General features: G+C 42.3%; 2 protein-coding genes and 2 long non-coding RNA genes across 7 annotated transcripts in view; 1 reads left to right on the plus strand and 3 right to left on the minus strand.

Moving 5' to 3' along the window:
* LOC311426402 overlaps positions 1 to 17,782 on the minus strand; it is a 579,678-nt gene that overhangs the window by 437,183 nt on the left and 124,713 nt on the right. The gene's annotated exons all lie outside the window — the stretch shown is intronic.
* LOC311426268 (uncharacterized protein) overlaps positions 1 to 17,782 on the minus strand; it is a 36,532-nt gene that overhangs the window by 5,897 nt on the left and 12,853 nt on the right. The window lies entirely within an intron of this gene.
* On the minus strand, positions 10,026 to 16,232 carry LOC311426413. Its single transcript, XR_014686728.1, has 2 exons — positions 16,089 to 16,232; positions 10,026 to 13,175 (listed from the first exon to the last, which is right to left on the minus strand). It is a non-coding gene; the product is annotated as an uncharacterized lncRNA (long non-coding RNA).
* The window catches only part of LOC311426323 (secretory carrier-associated membrane protein 1-like), a 145,490-nt gene continuing 143,745 nt past the window's right edge, over positions 16,038 to 17,782 (plus strand). Inside the window, exons 1-2 of one of the 4 annotated variants that reach the window (XM_084502756.1) lie at positions 16,038 to 16,150; positions 16,236 to 16,300. In XM_084502756.1, coding sequence (XP_084358882.1) covers positions 16,244 to 16,300 — 57 coding nt within the window. In that variant the 5' untranslated portion in view covers positions 16,038 to 16,150; positions 16,236 to 16,243. Of the gene's footprint in view, positions 16,301 to 17,782 lie in introns of all 4 variants that reach the window. The other 3 variants (XM_084502755.1, XM_084502757.1, XM_084502754.1) reach the window with 3 other exon arrangements.

The following is a 17,782-nucleotide window of genomic DNA, read 5'->3' on the forward strand; positions in this document are numbered from 1 at the left end:
AGACTATGCTGGTCTGAGTATCCCAAGGATATTCAATATCTTGGAGAGCTATTGTAACAAGCTTGGAGGATAAGAGGGTGGTGAAGGAGGAAGGCAGAGTGATCAAGGAGGATAAGGGGGTGGTGAAGGAGAATGGGGGAGTGATCAAGTAAGAAAAAATATCTTCCCCTCTCCCCTCCACAGATTTACTCCCTAATGAAAAAAGGCAACAGGTATAATTGCTAATAGTTTCCAAGATACAGTTTCCAAAGTACAGAGTCGATGATGTTACTGAGTACAAATACCAAGTTAGAGTCATGACCAGATATCTCATCATCTCATAAGCCACTGCTACAACACTCAGTACCATAATGATCTGAAACCAGGGCCCGGAGAGGATAAACAACATGACAGAGAGCAAATACGGAAAATAATGTGCTATAATACTCAATTTGGAAAACAGGCGCAGCAGAGTTGAGATTAAAGCAATCAGCATTATGACAAGTGACTATTAAGCAGGTCTAATACTTATACCAATTTTAGTTTAACACACTCTGGTCAGATCTGCCGTTATCTCAACCTTTCGGGCCCCACGTTGGGCGCCAAAATGGCTGTCGTGGTTTAACCTGGCCGGCAGCTAAACACCACGCAGCCGTTCGCTCACCCTCCCCCCTCCCTCTCTGGGACAGGGGAGAGAGATGGAAAGTGAAGCCCGTGAGTTGAGATAAAGACAGTTTAATAAAACAAAATAATAATAATAATAATAATAATAATAATAATAATACAATGATGATAATAGTACTACTACTAATAATGTGTACAAACAAGAGATGCACAATGCAATTGCTCACCACCCGCTGACCGATGCCCAGCCTAACCCCGAGCAGTCCGGCCCCCTCCCCTGGCTAGCCACCCGTATATATTGTTTAGCATGACGTCAGATGGTATGGAATACCCCTTTGGCTAGTTTGGGTCACCTGTCCTGGGTCTGTCCCCTCCCAGCTCTTATTGCACCCCCAGCCTGACTGTTGGCAGGACAGAGCAAGAAGCTGAGGTGTCCTTGGCTTGGTATAAGCACTGTTCTGCAACAATTAAAACATCAGGGTGTTATCAGCACTCTTCTCATCCTAAGCCAAAACGTAGCATTCTACCAGCTACTAGGAAGAAAATTAACTCTCTTCTAACTGAAACCAGGACAAATGTGTTCATCTGATTTGTGTCAATATGGCCCTAGGCTAGGGCCACATGGTATGATGAATGTGACCTGCTGTCTTACATACCCTTGTATAACCACAAGTCTAAGAAAAACAGAGTGGTTAATGTATATAGTTCTTGTATCTTGCAAAGGAATGTTTTAGCAATTCGTGTCAATAGAGAGCTTGAAGGGAAATGTATTTGTAGGCTTTTCCTTGAAGTCTCTGATATCTGGGGAGTTTCAGAATAACTGCAAACTATTATGACTATTGCATGGGACACTATGCAAGTCTCTGATATCTGGCCAGGAGATTATGGAGACGGGGAGAGCTGAAGAACAACTAAAAGACAAAGCTTGCAGGGGACTCTGCACAAGTCTCTGACATAGAGCCATGTTGGACAAAGGAGAAGGACAAGAGGAAGGAAGACTATGAGCCTTCAGCACGAGAGACCCCCAGAGACCCCCAGAGGGACCACCAGAGACTGATACGCATTCTCCAGTAGGAGGGTTTGGATTCCGAAAACTAATTATAATAACCCTGTGTTTTTTTAGAAGTAGTAATGAATACGTATTAGCCTAGGAACATAAAAATCAGCTGCTTGATGTAACTGGTGTGTGTCTTGGTGGAGCAGAGACTCCTGGCGCACCCAGTGCTGTTTGCTTACCTCTATTCCTTTAATAAATTGTAAACTTTTATTATAGTCCTATTTTGAAGACTGAGCCATTTATAACATACACTAACCACTCTGTTTCTCTCAGACTTGTGGTTATACAAGGGTATGTAAGACAGAAGGTCACATTCCATCATGCGGCCCTAGCATTGTTCCATATTGACACGAATCAGATGAACATATTTCACAATCCCCCATCTCCTTTTTGATGGTATTGATTCATGTTTTCCTTTCCAGTCGAGTCAATACTTGCCGAATTGGTATCAATTTTGGATCTTCTTTCGTTTTTATTATCATCAGGGAATGGGTTTTCTCTTTCCCTGGTTCTGGGTCAACAGGTACCGCAGATATTTGCATTTCTTGTATAACCGAGTGTATTAGTCTGGTAAAACAAGGTATTAAACATGGAATTATTAAGAATCCTGCACATATCCCCAGTACAACCATCCCAATTTTAGTAAGCCAATCAACACCCATAAAGTCTCCCCATAATCCTCCTATATTGATTCCATTCCAAGTTTGAACTGGGACATGTGCAATTTTCTTCATTTCTTTTACAAGTTCATTTACAGCTTTTCCTTCATCATCAATCTCTAAACAGCAATTACTAAGGTTAAATTTTCCACAGATTCCTCTTTCTTGTGCTAGTAAATAATCCAAAGCTAAGCGATTTTGATACAAAGCAGTTCTCATATTGGTATTTTGCTTTGCAATTAATCCAAATTCATCTCTGGTTTTATTTACAACTATTTCTACTACAGCTTGTAACCTAATTATTCTATTAAGCATATATATTGGGGTCCTATACCCCAGGATCTGTCTTCTGCCCATGTAGCTGGATCATAATAGGCAATGATTCTCTCAGGAGGCCATTCATCATCTTTCCATTGTCCGATTTGTAAGCTTCGTTTATGGCACCTTTTTCTTAGCTCATCAACTTCAACATACACTGGGACTCCTAATTGCTCTCCCCGATTTATGGGTAACAAGAAAAAATTGAGTCTTATAGTTCCTAATACACAGGATCCTGTCCAATTCTCTGGCAAATATGCATAGGCTAGTTTGCCAGAAATCCAATAATGTCCTTCAGGAGTTGGCCAACCATTTGTTATGTTTGTTCCATTGGTCCAATTTTTAAATTGATTATTCCAGCTATTCTGAGTTTCATTCCATAGGTAACCCCCTTCACACTCCAGGTTACCTACTTGTCTTCCTTTGTTTTTTAGATTTTGCCAACAACTCCTTCCAATTATACTCATTTGGAGTACCCATTGTTGTTTCCTATTACCCTTTTTCATGGTTTTCCATACTTGGGGACTGCTTATGTTGCTCTCCATAGCCTCTCACGGCCATTGTTCACCTTGATTTGTTCCACCACAGACATAGCAATTAGTTATATTCAATGACTTAGCAATATTTTCAGCCAGATTTACAAATAGATTTTTAGCAACTGTGGGGATTTCATATTTCACTCCTGTTTCCATTTCATGATAAAATGAGTTGAATAACAGTCTATGTTGCACTGATTCTTTTGTCCTTTCTTTGATCTCAATATTAATAACCACACCGGGGTCTTCTCCAGGTCCATATATCTTAAGTCCAATTTTGGTTATTTTTTTTCTGTTTCCAAATTTCTAAATTTATAAGAGTTAGATTTACTATATTGCAGGTACGGGTTGTACAACTACTGTTTGTTCGCCCCCTTGTGATTGAAGCTTTTAAATTCCCACATTGATTAGCTTGTAAATTCCCACACTGATTATCATATCCCCAGCCTGCAGTATCCCAACATACACAGGACCATCCCCTCCTTCCACATAGGTGTGCCAATTGATATCTTGTTGTTTGACTAGGTACATAATCAGGATTTATTTGACATTGCCCCCCACCGGGGCAGATGTATTTTGGCTGATTACTATAATACTGTCTCCATTCTAAACTCCCACAATTAGTGTCTAGATCATCATCTATAATATCGCATGTATCAAAGATTGCCAACACTGATGTGCGCAAATTGGCTATAACCTCACTTGTCCCAATTAATCTGCCTGCTTCCAAATTTGTCTTCATTTCGACCCAATATTGATAAGGGAGTTCTTTTGGATCATAGCATACAGTTCTGTTGCCTTCTTTGCATAGAACGTACTGAGTTTGGTTATAAATGCAGCTTCCTATTTTCTGGTCTTTAAAGTCATAGACTGTATGATACACCAAGGTTTGGGAACTTAGCTGTCCCCTTCTAGTAGTTACTATACATTGACTGCAGTTGTTGGCCGTAGCCTGGGTTAAGGAACTCACCCCAAGTAGGACTAGAAGAGGTCCGGTAAGGGCCATAGTGATCAGCGGTCACAGCCCGAAGGGGTTGCAGCCCTTGGCAGACCTTCCAAGCCACAGCACCAGTTCCCTATCCAGTCTTGCCCTCTTCCTTAATCTTAAGGAGTGTCTTTTTTTTTTTTTTTTTTTTTTTTTTTTAGGATCACCTAAATGAGTTTAAAATTTGCTCTCTTTCCAATTTGCAGGCTATGTCCCAAAAACCCAGTGTATTCTGCGGATAGCCTATTGTTATCTCTAGGGGGATAATACTTAACTGATCCCTGTTATTAATAAATCTTTTCCCTTAATAGGTACCTGCTCAGGAGTTTCTCTGTTTACTAATTTTACAGGAGTAATTACAATAAAATTCCCACAGCAACTTAGCTTATGCTCTTTGATGAAGGTCTCTTCAAGTTCGTCTGATGGTCAGTTTAGTTTTTCCTGGTTCAGATGTTACTTTCCACTCCTTCACTGAGCCTTTTACTCGCGACACGTGTCCATCCTTTCTCAGCAGTTCTTACAGCTGTTTCTGTAGTTAATAAAACAAGAAAGGGTCCTTCCCAGAGGGGAGATAGGTTTTTTTCTTTCCATGTTTTTATTAGAACCTTATCTCCTGGTCTTAACTGATGAATTGCAAATCCTAAAGGTGGTGTTTGAGCCAGCATGCCAATTTCTCTTAGCTCTTGTAATCTCCTTCCAATAGTAATTATATATTTCTGAATATTACGAACCTCAACTACATTGTTCCCTAGAGGCATCCCTTGAAAATAAGGCATACCATATAACATTTCATATGGCGATAATCCAGTCTCACTGTGTGGTTTAGTTCTTATGTTTAGAAGTGCCAATGGTAAGCATTTCGTCCACGGCATTTGTGTCTCGACCATTAACTTATCCAATTGTTGTTTTATTTTTTGATTCATTCTCTCTGCTTTCCCTGAGCTTTGTAGGTGCCACGGAGTGTGGTATTCCCACTGAATACCTAATGATTGACATAATAATTTTATTATTTTAGAAGTGTGTGCCCTGATCAGAATCAATGTACTGGATTATCCCATATCTGGGTATCAAGTGTTCCAATAAAATTTTTACCACCGTTTGTGCCGTAGCTCGTGCTACAGGATGAGCTTCTACCCATTGTGTTAAATGATCTACTATTACCAATAAATATTTTATCCTCCCTACCTTGGGCAATTCAGTGAAATCAACTTGTACTCTCTCGAAGGGCCTATAAACTGTTTTTCTCCCTCCCGTGGCTGCTTGTCGAAACACTTTCTTATTTATCTTCTGACAAGTTAAACAACCTTGTGTAATCTGCTTTGCTATTTCAAAAATCCCAATGCAACCAAATTGTTTTAGTAAATGATCACTTAATGCCTTTGTGCCCCTATGTGTTTGTGAATGCAAACGTCCCAATATTTGTCTCGCATAAGCTTTTGGCAATATCTCTCGCCCGTCGGGCAGTGTCCATTTTCCTTGTTCTAACTTAGCCCCTATTTTTTTCAGTTTTGCTTGTTCCTCAGGGGTAAACTTTGTTTCTCCTTCCTCTCGCCCTTCTTCCTCTCGTACTATATTAATTTTAGCAACCTGAGTCCTCAAAGCTGCTTCCTGAGCCTCTTTATCTGCTAGGTTATTTCCTTTGGTTTGGTAATCTAATCCCTTTTGGTGTCCTTTTACATGTACCACTGCTATTTCTTTTGGTTGTCTTAATGCCCTTAACATTTTTGTTATTAATTCTTGATGTATAAGATTCCTCCCTTGAGTATTAATTAAACTTCTTTCTTCCCAAATTTTCCCAAAAGTATGGACTACCCCATATGCATATTTAGAATCTGTATATACAGTTCCACTTTTCCCTTTTAGTAGTTCCAGAGCCCTACATAGGGCATACAGCTCACAAGCCTGAGCTGACCATAATGGGCTCAAAGGTCCTGATTCCACGGGTTCTAGGTCCTTATTAATTATTGTATATCCTGATTTTCTTTTTCCTTCCACCACTCGGGAGGAGCCATCTACAAAAAGTGCTTCCCCCTTCCCCAACTCAGTATCCCTTAAGTCTGGCCTCACTCTAGTCTGAGTTTCAATTACCTCTAAACAGTTATGTTGTAACTCCTCCGATGGTTTTCCGAACAAAAATTGTGCTGGACTCTGAGCAGAGGTTACCCTCAGTTCTAAGTCAGTGGAGTCAATTAGTATCGTTTCATACTTTAGGATCCGGCTATCTGTTAACCATTTCTCCGCTCTCTGTTGTAAGACACTTCTGACATTGTGTGGAGTATACACTTTTAAGGGAGCACTAAAAGTAATTTTTCTAACTTCCTCTATTAATAATGCTTTAGCGACCAAAGCTTGGAGACAAGCAGGCCACCCTCTACTTACTGGGTCGAGTAATTTAGAACAATACCCCACGGGTTTCTTAATCCCTGCCCAATCTTGATTAAGAACTCCATATGCTGTCTGATTTGATGTGTTCACAAAGAGATAAAAAGGTTTGTCCAGGTCTGGGAGACTCAATACAGGTGCTTGTATTAATGCCCTTTTTATTTCCTCAAATTTCTGTTCATCTTCTGTGAACCACTTAAGTTGGTTATTAGTTAATTTCTCATATAAGAATTTGACCTTTTCACTGTAGCTTTCAAGCCATGGTCTACAATATCCTAATAATCCCAATATTTGCCGGATTTCCTTTTTAGTTTGTGGGGGTCTTAGGGACAGGATACCAGATACCCTGTCAAGATCTAACTTCTTTCTTCCTTTATTCAGCCAATGCCCTAAATACTTTACTTCCTGTTCCACAAACTGTAATTTTGATCGAGATACCTTTAATTCCTTTTCTCCTATGAAATTTAACAATTTCCAGTTCCCTCTTCAGTTTCTCCCGCTACTAATAGATCGTCCACATATTGTAATAATTTTACGTCCCTGAGTAATGTGAAGTCTTGTAAAACTTTCTCTAAAGTTTGTCCAAATAGATTTGGTGACTTTGTAAACCCCTGTGGTAACACAATCCATCTTAATTGTTGTTTCCGTCCCATTTCGGGGTCCTCCCACTCAAAGGCAAAATAATCTCTGGATTCCTCATCCAGAGGGCAGGCCTAAAAAGCATCTTTCAAATCTATTACACTATACCAAGTATGTCTGGGAGAGATATGACTTAGTAAAGCATAAGGATTTGCCACCACAGGGAATTTAGTGATTATTCGCTGGTTTACAGCTCTCAGGTCCTGTACCATTCTGTATGACCCATCCGGTTTCTTCACGGGGAGGATGGGTGTATTATGAGGTGACATACATGGTTCTAGAGTACCTTTTTCCAGAAGTCTATCAACTACAGGTTTTAATCCTTTTTGACCCTCCATTGGTATAGGGTATTGTTTGATTCTAATTGGACGATGTGGATCCATTATTTGAACATTTATGGGGTCCATTTCTATCTTTCCAGTTTCCCCTTCCTTATACCACACTGAAGGGTTAATGACTTCTTCATCCTTTTGTGTTAAAGTGTATCATTTAATCTGCAACTTGTCCCCTTGGCTTTGAATGCTCAGGTTTAATCTCAAAATCAAATCCCTTCCTAATAGATTGTACTCCGCTTCAGGGAGCAAAAGTAAATCATTAAAACAAATTTTCTCCTCTGTTTCCACTTCCACATCTTTCAAAACAGGTACCTTAAAAGGTTCTCCTTTTGCTCCTACTACTGACATATAACTCTTCCCTTCTTCTATTCCTTTTGGAAGTTTTTGAATAGTGGATTTTTCAGTCCCTGTGTCCACTAAAAATAAAACTTCCTCTTTATGGGGACCTATTAATAGTTTTATCAAGGGCTCTGTTGATGTTGAAGCCCCAGAAGATATAGCCCCTGACACTCCTATTCTTCTTTAAACATTTTCTCATCTTGATCCTGCTTACGACAGTTCCTCTGAATATGTCCCTTCTTGTTGCAATAGTAACAGACAGGAATTGTGAATCTTTCTCGACAAGGCTGCCTTCTAGGGTTTTTTTCTATTCATTTTTCCCTCCTCTCTCCGGACGAGGTCCTTTTCTGACTTTCTCTTACTGCTGCTACAAAGATCTTGGTTTTTGCTTTTTATTTTTCCTCATCTCTCCTAACATATACTTTCTGTGCTTCCCTAAGTAATTCTTCTAATCCTCTCTCTTGCCAGTCTTCCAATTTTTCTAATTTTCTTCTTATGTCCCCCCAGGATTTAGCTACAAATTGCGTTCTAAGGAGTGCAGTTCCAACCACTGTATTCGGGTCAATTCCTGAATACATTTGTAGGCTTTTCCTTAATCTCTCCAACCATTCTGTTGGAGATTCATCTTTCCCTTGTCATTCATTAAATGCTTTATTAATGTTTTGCCCTTGGGGAACTGCTTCCCTTATTCCCTGTATGATTAATGTTCTCAAATCCCTCATATTCTGTCTTCCTTGGGGTTGTTGATGATCCCAGCGGGGATCCACATTTGGCCATTTTTGGTCTCCCGGGGGTCCTGCTTGATTCTGTCTTTCCCAAATCCTCATTCTGGTTTGCATAATCATTCCCCTTTCCTCAACAGTAAATAAGATCCCTAAAATGGACTGTATTTCTTCCCAGGAGTAAGTATTGGGGCCTAAGAATTGGTCCAGTTTTTCAGCTACTCCGAAGGGGTCATCTAATAAGGTTCCCATTTCTTTCTTGAAATTCCTTACATCTGTGGTATTTAATGGGACTGCCACAAACCCGATGCCTCCCTGATTGTCTCCGAGGGGTACCTCTCTTAAAGGATATAGAGAAGCTCTCTGATACGGCAGTCCTACTTCTTGTGCACGCAGCCTGGGGTTGGTCCAATTCCAATGTTGTCAGTGATGGAGGCAGGGACAACGGTGGTACTGGTGGAGATACCACGGCCACCAGAGGGGGAGCCACCGGGGGTAGATTGTTAGGATATGGAGGTGGTAAGTTATCCAAAGGCTCCCATTTATCATATTTTTCTTTTTCCTGTTTTTCTTCTTCTTCACATTTCTCATCTGTTTTTAGTGTATATATCAAGGCTGGAAAAGGATGTGAAGCCCTGATCCACAATCCTGCATAATCACTTTCTTCCTGGCTAAAAGGTTCCTTTGAATTAAAATGTGTATCCAATCTTCAAAGGATCCAAAGACAGGCCAAAAGATATGTGGTCTTAAAGGCTCCTTTGGCCATTCTATCATACAATATAGGACAATTTTTAATTTACTTTTTCCTCTTCTGGGGCCCCTATCATTCAAATTTTTAATCATTATTCCTAATGGACTTTCTGGTGGTATGTCTGGTAATTTGCTCCCTTTCTTCTGGTCCTCAGTCTTTGATTTTCTCTGACCCATCTAGGAATTTTACTATGGCAATTCCCACAGCCCTTGGTTACCTTAGTAAGAGTGTCTTGCAGGGGGTTTAGGACCTCTCACCCACCCACGAATCCTATAGGAATCACTTTGGTCCTTCACCGGCCAAGTCCCTTGCGGGAGATTGGAACCGCGGTTAGAAGACCTCCACACTCACTTCGGAACTGAGTTCCGTCTCAGTCACAATCTTACACACACAGGCAACCAAATCCCACCCAACTAAATGGTATACTCCTTAAATACTTATGACTCCGTTGTCTTTGTTCGGATCTTCGCACGCAGAATTACGGGCAAAATACAGTGCTGCAGCCGGCAAGGAAGCTCATAAATAAAATAAAATCTTTGCTTGCCTTTATTCAGCTTCAAGAAGGCATTAGTCCCGACCCGACTCAAACAGGAGCCACCAAATGGTGGGGCACCCCTCCTAGATCAAGTCAGAATTCAGGAACCAGAGCCATCCCGGACGAGCCCCCATTTATAATAAATGACTGAGTCCCAAACAGGATTGCAATCAAAGTTTACAATTTATTAAACTAATAGAGGCAGGCAAACAGCGCTGGGTGCACTGGGAGTCTCTGCTCCACCAAGACGCACACCAGTTACATTAGATGGCAGGTTTTTCTGCTCCTAGGCTAATACATATTCATTACTACTTCTAGAAAAAGCAGGGTTATTATAATTAGTTCTCGGAGTCTGGACTCTCCCACTGGGGTATGCGTATCAGTCTCAGGTGGGCGCTCTGGGGGTCCCTCATGTTGAAGGCTCGTAGCCTTCCTCCCAGGCTTTGTCCTTCAGTTGTTCTTCATTTTCCCTTCTCTCTTTGTTTAGTAGTCTCTGTGCCAGATATCAGAGATTTATGTGCCTCTTGTGCAATGGTCTGTAGTTATCTAAAAGAAGAAAAACTCCCTCCTATTCCCTAATCTCCCAGACCCAGACTTGAGCTTCAAAGCTAACCCTTCAGGTTATCTCAAACCCCTCCTTATTTTCTTTTCTCCCAGACCCAGACTTGGGCCTCAATGTTAACCCTTCAAAGCCCCTATTGACACAAACTGCTAGTCCATTCTTTTACAAGCTACAAGAACTATATACACTAACCACTCTGCTTCTCTCAGACTTGTGGTTATACAAGGGTATGTAAGACAGAAGGTCACATTCCATCATGCGGCCCTAGCATTGTTCCATATTGACATGGATCAGATGAACATATTTCACACACACCACCCCTCATCCCTTCACCACACTAATATGAAACATATTCCTCACAATTTCTGCTTTCTTAAATTCTTCACAACTAATACATTCATAAAAAAAATCCAGTCCATGTTTTGCCCATTACTTCTCTCAACTGTCATCCTTATCTCAATGAAGAAACCAATCTTCCGGCAGTATCGGAGAATAAATGGCACAGAAACTATAGTAATGCTGAGTCGAACTGGAGCAAACAATTTGTGAATAGCATATGCCAACAGAAATGTGCCTGTACCAGCAGCCCTTTTAGTTTGTAGCGATGATTCACTGAAACCAAGTTTGAAGAGAACTGCAGTCATATCCACACCACTTGACACAGCCAGGTAGAGATACTGATGAAATTCCAACGTGGAATAAAACCCCTACAGCACCACATTCTTTGAAAACTTTTTTTCAGCTGCTGGGATTTATTGAGTTTCTTGTTTTCACTGCTGAGATCTGTGGCTGCCTTTTCAGGGGATCCACCCACATCCTTGGCCAAGCTGCCGGCGGTAGCCCGCAGCGCCAGCAGAGGGGCCGGTGGGCTGAGGGGGTGCCAGCGCGAGGGTGTGGGGTAGCAGGGGGAAAAGCAACGGCGGCAGCTTGCGGGGACCCACAGGGTGGCAGGCCCAGGCGCAGGAGCAGGCAAACATGATGCAGCAGCCCGATGCGTGCAGGTGGGCGCTCAAACCGGAGAAATGCAGCAGCCGGCAGCTGCCCGGAGCTGACAGCAGGGCAGGCGGCTGGGCTGGCGGCGCTTTGCACCAGGCGTGCTGTCTGTCCCAGGCGGTACTGCTAGAGCTTAAGCTGCCGCCATTACTTCCTGCTGCTCGGCTTTCATACCGCACAGCACATTAATCACTGTCCACCACGCCCCAGTTACTTCTTTATCCAGCTTTCCACTTGAGATGACTTTATCCCATAAACGATCTCCTACCTCCCACCACTCTTCTGGGCTCACAGCGCTACTCTTCCCCCGTCTTCACCGACTCCTCCATTCTCCTGTAGAAATTCTGAGGTCCGGCTCAATCACCGATGTCCCAGGTCCTGCCGCATTCAGGCGCCATTTGTTGCAGGAAGAACGGCCAAAGCCATAACAGAGACCAATACAGTCAGATGATGCTCTCCCTTTATTACCCAAATAGCCTGACTTTTATACCAAACTTAACAGAGGCGGATATTGTCTCACACAAGATTATTGGTCAAAAGCACTCAGACAAACAACTGCAAGAAAACAACCCCACCTGCAAGAAACCAACCCCCTTGTGATTAGCAGTCACATAGATTGAAGCCAGCTGCTGGCAACAATATTTTTAGCTCCTCAATCGGGCAATAAGGGAACATCGTCATGGGAACTCCTCGTAGTCGTCCTAGTAGCTTGGTTTGCTCAGCTGAAGCAAGTCATGGCTTCCTTGCTGTTTCAAAAATCCCTCTACAAGTTTTCCTCCTAGTAGCTGCTAGGGTGCTACATTTTAGATTTAGGATGAGAATAATGTTGATAAACACTGATGTTTTAATTGTTACAGAGCAGTGCTTACACTAAGCCAAGGACTTTTCAGCTTCTTGCTCTGTTCTGCCGGGGGGCAGGCTAGGGGTGCAGCAAGAGCTGGGAGGGGACAGACCCAGGACAGGTGACCCAAACTAGCCAAAGGGGTATTCCATACCATCTGACGTCATGCTAAACAATATATAGGGGTGGCTAGCCGGGGGAGGGGGGCCAACTGCTTGGGGATAAGCTGGGCATCAGTCAGCGGGTGGTGAGCAATTGTATTGCGCATCACTTGTTTCGTACACATTAACAGTAGTACTATTATCATTATTATTTTATTTTACTGTCTTAATAAACTATATCTCAACTCACAGGCTTCATTTTCTCATTTCTCTCCCCCATCCCAGAGACTGAGTGGGGAGAGTGAGGGAACGGCTGTGTGGTGCTTAGCTGCCGGCTGGGTTAAACCACAACTGTGAGGGCAGTCAAATGCTGTAATAGAGGCATTTGAATAACACTCTCAATAATACACTTTAACTTATGGTTAGCCCTGAAGATGTCAGGCAATTGGATTTGATGGTCTTTGTAGGTCCCTTCCAAATGAACTATTCTATTATGAGCTATATTGACTTGCGGAAAACGGGCTCCACAATCAGTAAGATTGTAAAGTAGGTATGTTTATTCAGCGCTGGGCAGCATGGGGGGGTAGTCCCGCCAAAGTCGTGTGCACCTGACGCAGCAACTTGCCTTGGTTTTATGCAGTAAAGTTACATATGCATGAAGTTTCACAATACACCTATACATATTCATAACCTGTCCCCGCTTCATATTAAAATTAGTTCCAAGGAGTCATTTCCATAATCTTCTCCCATCTGCGCTTGCGCAGTGTCTTCTGATGGTGGTCATCGGAGGTCATGGGGATGAAGATTGATGACTCTTCTGTAATATACAATAAATGTTTGTTCATTGTCTTTTGTATTATAAGGAGAAGGAGTCCTGCTTGAAGAAGTGGGGGTAGTAAAGGTCTCCTGCTGAGATAAGAAACTGAAATGCCTGGCTAGACATCATGAAATTCCTTTACTTAAAGTAACGAGACAGGGCCCTTAAACCGGCAAGGGGGAGGGAGTTTCCTCCCCTTCCCCCCCCTTGCATCTTAGTTCCATCTTTTGTTTAAAGTCACTGTTGCAAAGCTCCTGTAACCATTTCCTGATAAGCTGCTGAACCAGCATGATAACGTTCTGCCTTCCTGCTTTGTGCTGGGTCAACATGACCTAGTGAGGAAAGGGAGTCGAGCCACAATGCAGAGGAAGACTACGGCCTTCATCTTCACAACCACCAGAGAGACTGGGACGACCCCCTAGCAACAGTGCGCGCAGTTGCAGAACATACCAGGATGTGCTGCGTAATCCCGGAATTACCAAGATATAAAAAGGGACCCTGGCGGGGGTGAGGTGCGCGCCGTTGGCGGAGCAGAGACTCCCCGGCCACCCAGCGCTGTTTTGCTTGCTGTTTGCTTACTCAATAAATTCTTTTATATGATTAATACAATGCCCTCTGAAAATTAATTAAGGGGGCAACTTATAACACTTCCTCGTCACCGCTAGTTGACCTCTTGTCTTTGCACAGACTCAGTTGCTCCTTGGCTCTTGTCCATCTGCAGGACCAGTTTCTACCAGTTTCTTAAGATAGGCTCGCACTCTCATTAGGAGACTGACCTTGGTAAGGGGCCCAAGGATTCTTGCTTTAGTTAATTTGTACAATGCACCATAGTTAGCAAAGACACTAAGTAGCATACTAATTTTATGCTGTCAGTGCTCTATTACTACTAGAATAGATTCTCCTAATTCCCTCTCTCAATATCTTGTACCAGAATTATAAATATTTTATTGTAAGTTTTTCTTACATTTTTTTTTTTAAAGTTTTTCTTCTTATTGTAAGTAATTCTTACTTAACACTAAAAAAATTAAATTCCAATTTTTGGACAGAAAGGTGTAGAGAGGACTTGAGGGGGGCATCCTTGGCTAATCAGTTATCTTTTCTAATTCTGAAACTCTTGGAATATGAGGAAAATCACATTCGGTTGAAAGAAGAGGTTGTCGATGCCCACAGCTTTTGAACTATCAACATGTATCATTGAGATATAATATATTGAGCCACGGGTGAATATTGGAAAACAACATAATTTCCTGTCACCATAGGTGAGCTATATGAATGACTAATACTGTAATGTACCTTTGTTGATTGTACAACAGCTGCCTTTGTGTTTTTTGAAGTATGAAGTAATTTACACTTCATAGCACCAAAAAAGTAAAAAGTATTTTGTTCTTTAGAAACTATGCTTCTATAATGTGTTCCATTTGCGTTTCATCTTATATGTGACAGTCTCTCACAAATAATTGAGAAACTTCCGTATAAATTGCATTAACTTCCTTAGGGCAGTTATTGCTTTCTTTACTCATCCGTGCAAAATCAATTCTCTTACATGTGTAGGATTTTGCTTGACTTGTTGATAGAACACTACTATCACAATAACTGCCAACATCAGGATCAGTAATGATATATGTAGAACCATTAAAATACATGTTAATGCTCTGAGACAGTCTTTAATAAACCCTAGATATTGTGTCTCATACTTAGCTTATTATTATTACACAGGAAAAAAATCATATTTGAATACCAAAAAGTTGAAAGAAATTTCTGTTAGAGTTAAATTGGCCTTCTAGTTAAACTACAGACTAATCTGTCTCAAACCTCTCTTTTTGCATTTAAATAACTTCTTTAGAAAGCATGTAAAGAAATTCATGATTCACTGTTTTTAAGTGTTGCATCAGTGTAGACTTATTGTTTGATATCAAGTATACAGAATTTCAAGTTTTAATAATAGCTCTGAACCAAAAATTCAGTGCTTTAAACAGTTTTTCCCATTTACTTGCATCATTATGACTGGGTTCCTTGGTCTTCAAACTGCAGCATCAATATTTCTGATGAAATATTTGAAAAGTCTTTCAACAGTTCCCTGAAACTCTCATGCAGTATGTCCCGAGTACAAAGCCAGATTGGCTCTTCCTTCAGTTCTAGTGTTATCACTTTGAAGCCCCCCCTCTGATAATCTTCACAATTTCTTAAACCACATCAGCATCACAGCTTATCATCGCACAGAGAAATTTATAAGATGCTTGATGAGTTTGGTTGAATGTTTCCAAGAAGCTCTTTTAATGCATCGACCAAAGGAAGGAGGATTTTGTGACTGCATTTCAAAACTTTACCCTATGTACAGCCCTTGTTAAACCCTTACGTAAGACACCTGAGAAACTATACGCTTGGTCATGCACCTCTTCCCTTCAGGTACCATCCGCACGGTACTGAGTAACCCTAAGAGACGGTTACCAAATGGGAGCTATCCTGGCCGAGCCAGCAGCGACCGCGTCTGGCCAGGGGAGTGGATACGAAGCCCAGGACCGGAGGAGCTTTGCGGGAAGGCGAGTGTCTGCAGCGCTCGACGGTCCAGCCCAAGGCTCGGACAAGAGCGGGCGGCTCAGAGCTGCCGAGCGAGTGCTGCTCTTTGATATGAGACAACCTGCGCCCACCGTGACCGTTAATAACGTACGGACACCCTTCCCCACCTGCCGCACCGAACCTACTGGTCTCTAACACTCAGCCCCCTCCTCCACCATCACGAATGAACTCGCTCGCTGAGCCCACTCTCCTCACTCCCTACCCCGGGAATGGGCTCTTCTAACCCTACCACCTCCTACCCAGCCCAGGAACAGGCACTCCCTTTCCCTTCCGGGGACGTCTTATCCTCACTGTCACTTCAAGGGCAGCCATTTTGGGAGGCTGACGCTTACTTACTGGCGGCTTTGGGTCCGAGCTGTAGCAGCTGATAATAGCAGTAGGAGGTAGCCTGTGAGTTGGTGAGCGGAAGGGGGGTGGGGTGGGGTGGGGTGGAGTGCTGTGCTGTGCTGTGGGGGAATAAACATCTCCGCTCGATGATTGCAGCCCCCACCATGTCAGATTTCGATAACAATCCCTTCGCTGACCCAGACCTCAACAACCCCTTCAAGGTGAGATTGGGGGTGGGGAGGGGGCGGTGGCTAAAGGGCGGAGCCGGCGCAGGGATGGGATGTAAGCCGTCCTCAGTGCCGTGGCTTTATGCGTTCCGAGGGAGGGGGCTTGGTCCCAGTGGTATCCCTTCGGGGGGCGGCGGCGGCTTTTCCCTACTGTAAAAGGTGGGAAAGGAGTCAGCGCTGTGGGTTAGGGATGGCCTTAGGGAGGCTGTCTCGCTGGGGGGCAGGCTGTAAGATGCTGAGCGGCAGCTCCAGAGGGGCCTACATTTCGTAGTGTTTGGGGCATGACGGTTATAGGGGACTTTGTAGGATGAGCAGCCTTCTTAGGAGCTGTAGAAACAGACGTAGTTATTTCACAAGTTCACGCTTCTGTGTTTTGTTCTCTCTTCTACTACTAAAATAATACAAATCTGTGTTTCAAGTGCATTCTTATCACTACAAAAAATAGTGGTAAGTTATTGTGTATATATATACATGTATATAACATTGCAGTATTTTTTCTTCTGTTTGGCTGACCCGAATAGTTTAGTGAATTTATCCCACCCTTTTTCCTCTCTCATCTCCTCTCAACCCTGTCCAGCCATTGAGGCTCAGCCTGGTTTCCAAGAACCTGGGGTCTCTGCCCAGGTTAGGGAACATTGCTGCCATTTTCTCCTTTTTAGGTCCAACCAATAACAAAGGTGAGCATATATCCCAGTGATTGGGCAGAAACACCATTTGTAATAAATGGCTCAGTTTTTCTACTTTCCCTGAACTTTGTGGGTGCCACAGAGTATGGTATTCCCACTGAATACCTAATGATTGACATAATAATTTTATTATTTTAGAAGTAAGGTGTGTGCCCTGATCAGAATCAATGTGTACTGGATTATCCCACATCTAGGTATCAGGTGTTCTAATGGAATTTTTACCACCATTTGTGCCGTAGCTCGTGCTACAGGATAAGCTTCTACCCATTGTGTTAAATGATCTACTATTACAAATAGATATATGTATTTTATCCTCTCTACTTTGGGCAATTCAGTGAAATCAACTTGTACTTTCTCAAAAGCCCTATAAGCTGTTTTGTTTTGTTTCTCCCTCCTGTGGCTGCTTGTTGAAACACTTTCTTTTTTATCTTCTGACAAGTTAAGCAATGGTTATGTAATTTGCTTTGCTATTTCAAAAAAAAACAATGCAACCAAATTGTTTTAGTAAATGATCACTTAATGCCTTTGTACCCCAATGTGTTTGTGCATGCAAACGTCCCAATATTTGCTTTGCATAAGCTTCTGGCAATATCTCTCGCCTGTCTGGCAGTGTCCATCTTCCTTGTTCTAATTTAGCCCCTATTTTTTCTAGTTTCGTTTGTTTTGTTTTCCATTGCATTTCATAGTCGGTCCAAAAATTCCATAGGGGCTTCTTTTGGATCTTGTTGGAACAGATTCTCCATTCCCAATTTAACCAGATCTTAACCGTTCATTATTTCCGGGGTGACTA

Source organism: Aythya ferina (genome assembly GCF_964211825.1).
Source record: "Aythya ferina genome assembly, chromosome: W".
Classification (NCBI taxonomy): Eukaryota; Metazoa; Chordata; class Aves; order Anseriformes; family Anatidae; genus Aythya; species Aythya ferina.